A 3,083-nucleotide genomic window follows, 5' to 3' on the forward strand; every position below is an offset into this window, starting at 1 on the left:
AATATTGCGTTTTCAGTTTATTTATTTTTCGGTATCCCTGGGGCTAGGAACACACATTTGCATAGATGCTTTATAACACTGTTATTTCATGTGAGCGGAGCAGTACGACAGAAAAAAAGAAATGTAAAAAAGTCTTGTAGTAACTGATTCTGTTTTGAGCTAATGAAGGAATATCTCTGCATAAATATGTCGCTGGGTAGCTATGTGAGAAATACAGCTTCCGAAGTGCTGACTGGATATTGATCTAGACGTCTATTGAGCTCGTTACCAAGATCGGATACATTGTTCTTTGCATGTCAATCTACAGTGCAACCCCCTACAAAAGTGGTCGAAATCGGAGATTGCCGTTCAACTTAAGCGAAACCCTATTAATTATGTAATTGGACCTCTTTCCATTTATATATATCCGAACACTCTGTCCTATAATAAACAAATTGAATGCAATGGGTTACATACTGTATGGACAGCCCTACAGGGATATATTCGCCAGTATGTGAACAGCCCAACTGGTTTATAGAAATAAAAAAAATGAAGTACACATCCCTTATAAAAACAGATTTGGACAGAAAGATATGACGCCCGAGGGTTTTTTTTCGTATGCAACAAGTGTGGACACAAAACAACGACACCGCAGCTAAAAACGATACTCAGCCAATAAGAGGCCATTTTGAGCAAATGATAAGAACCTAATTTGAAGTTTAGCACTATTAAATCGTCAGTCTGGGGCCCAACCGGTTACTGACCCCTCTTTTTATTTAAGTGACGAGAGTTCAATTCCCCCCACGACGGTAAAGTTAATCACCCTAGCGGTGACCTTTGTGTCAGGGTTCCAAGGCAGCAGGTGCACATGCTGACGATCCCCGCCCAGTCTGGACTGCCTTGTCTGCTAAGTATTTTAGAGACCCGCTTTCAGCCAAGCCTTCTTTATAGTGTCCTCACTGACTGCATCCCACGCAGCGATTACACGTTCCACTAGGCGCTTGCGCTTTTCAAGGGCCGACATGCGCTCAATTGCCAGAAGACGCTCACGTAGAGGCAGGTGACCGCTAGGCGCGACAGCGCCGAGCTCAAACACAAGAGTAATAGCTCGCAGCTTCTGCTTAAAAGGACCCATCACCCCGACGTCCAAGGGCTGGAGAACCGACGTCGTATTTTTTGGCAGTGGCACCAACTCCGTGCCCCAAGTTGCCAATGCATCCTCCGGCTCCGTGCTCACGTGACACTGCAGATTGTCAACGTAAAGGGCCATTGGTCCGGGGTGAGTGCTACTCATGAAACATCCCCACGAGTCCTCGACGAAAGTTTCAAGCCACAGTCGACTGTCCATCCACGCATTCCTCTGCACCGCTGTCACTACTCGGCTCGAAATACCGCGCACCTCTTCTTCGACGCGTCCACCAGGTTTCCCTTTGAATATGATGACAGGCCGCAGCTTTGCTCTTCAGCGGACACTATCAGCAACACACTAGCTCGCTCAGAGCGCGTGCGGCCTCTAATCTTGACGCTTTTCTTAGCGCCACGTTCACTAATGATACGAGTAGGCTTAGCATCGTAGTATACCGCAGTCTCATCGGCGTTGAAGATACAGGACCTCGCGTACGTAGCGTTCACCTTCGTTCCCACCTGGCTCGCGAACGCCCGCTGCTCGGCTTCGAGATCTACCGTAGAGAGAATGGACTTCGTGGGGCGGCGGAACGAGAAGCCCTGCTGATAAATGAGCCATCGAATTAATCGCCCTAGACTCTCCTCCTTGTTCCTGGCCAAGGAATCGTTGAGGAAGTCGGGGTACTCCTCTTTGACGAACAGCAACACGTGGGACGTCTTCAAGGGAAAATCGTCGCGGCCCATTTGCTTAACCCATTGTATGAGTTCATCGCAATAAGGAAATGAGTTGACCCTTCCTTGACCACCAACACTGCACTTGGACCTTCGTTTACGATTACACGCATCTCGTATAGCAGCCTCAAGGTATATCCAGCCATGCACCGCAGTGCGTGACTTAATACCGGGTAGCCGAGCCGCTTCAGTGACGGTTACACCCGCATTGATATCGTCTAGCACCTTGACTGGGAGAGCGTTTGTGTGCGCGTTTCGCCGGTCTCGAGCGACAGCTTCAACCACTTTATCCTCCGCCACTTCGACGCCACCCTCTGACACAAAGATTGGGCTGATATCGCTTCCCACGTGCCATTTCACGACTAATTTTGAGTGGCCCCAGCCAGTTTGACCCTGCCACAATTCTATTGGTCAAAAATACTGTATGATTAAACTTTCATAAAACCTCAACTGTCGTTGATTTGTGAATCTTTCTGTCCAATCTGAAATTGCTTTTGCATTCCTTTTGCATGGTTACAAAAAATTTACTATATATAAGTTAGCCCCCCCGCACTTACGGCTATTTCCGGTCCCTGTCTACGACCCCACATGTTGTATATACAACATGTTAAAAATAGGCTAAACTTGAATTTTGTATTGACCTCCGTAAGTACGAATACGTTTTCTGCACAGCGGGAAGATCAGACGCTCGGTGATACATTGATTGCGAGCTTCTTCGCAGCGCTATGTAGCCACGTGCTGTCTACGACACCCACGCTGCGCCAACAAACCTGAAGAAGACGTATATCCAACATATTAGAAGTGTCCCTTTTACAGGGCTTGAACATGCCATGTACGAAGCGCAATGGCTATGTGTACAGTCATCAATGATTGCAACACATTTATATTGAATCAGGTTAGGTATTCATTGACAAGCCCACTCCTACTCGCTATCGTCCTCTCCAGCACATCCCTCCCCACCACTTCTCTCTTCAGCGCCGACATCAGTGTCGGAACCAGCGCCCCCCTTCACAGTACCGCTGCCAGCACCTCCTTCCTCCGCACCGCTGCTTCGGAACCAGCGCCCCCCTCCACAGTACCGCTGCCAGCGCCTCCCTCCTCCGCACCGCTGCTTTCGGAACCAGCGCCCCCCTCCACAGTACCGCTGCCAGCGCCTCCCTCCTCCGCGCCGCTGCCTTCTTCCGTATATCTAGCGGCGCGTCGGCGCTTCTTTGCCGGGCTGCGCATCTGGATTCCACGACCAACAC

General features: G+C 49.3%; 1 protein-coding gene across 1 annotated transcript; it reads right to left on the reverse strand.

Moving 5' to 3' along the window:
• Positions 1-895: 895 nt before the first annotated feature.
• PITG_14187 (uncharacterized protein) lies at positions 896-1,848 on the reverse strand (the record flags this gene model as incomplete). Its single annotated transcript, XM_002899247.1, has 3 exons — positions 896-1,171; positions 1,217-1,432; positions 1,504-1,848. 3 exons carry the CDS (start codon positions 1,846-1,848, stop codon positions 896-898), a joined length of 837 nt encoding a protein of 278 aa, XP_002899293.1.
• Positions 1,849-3,083: the final 1,235 nt, after the last annotated feature.

The sequence above is a fragment of the Phytophthora infestans genome, genomic scaffold, assembly GCF_000142945.1.
Source record: "Phytophthora infestans T30-4 supercont1.32 genomic scaffold, whole genome shotgun sequence".
Lineage (NCBI taxonomy): Eukaryota > Oomycota > Peronosporomycetes > Peronosporales > Peronosporaceae > Phytophthora > Phytophthora infestans.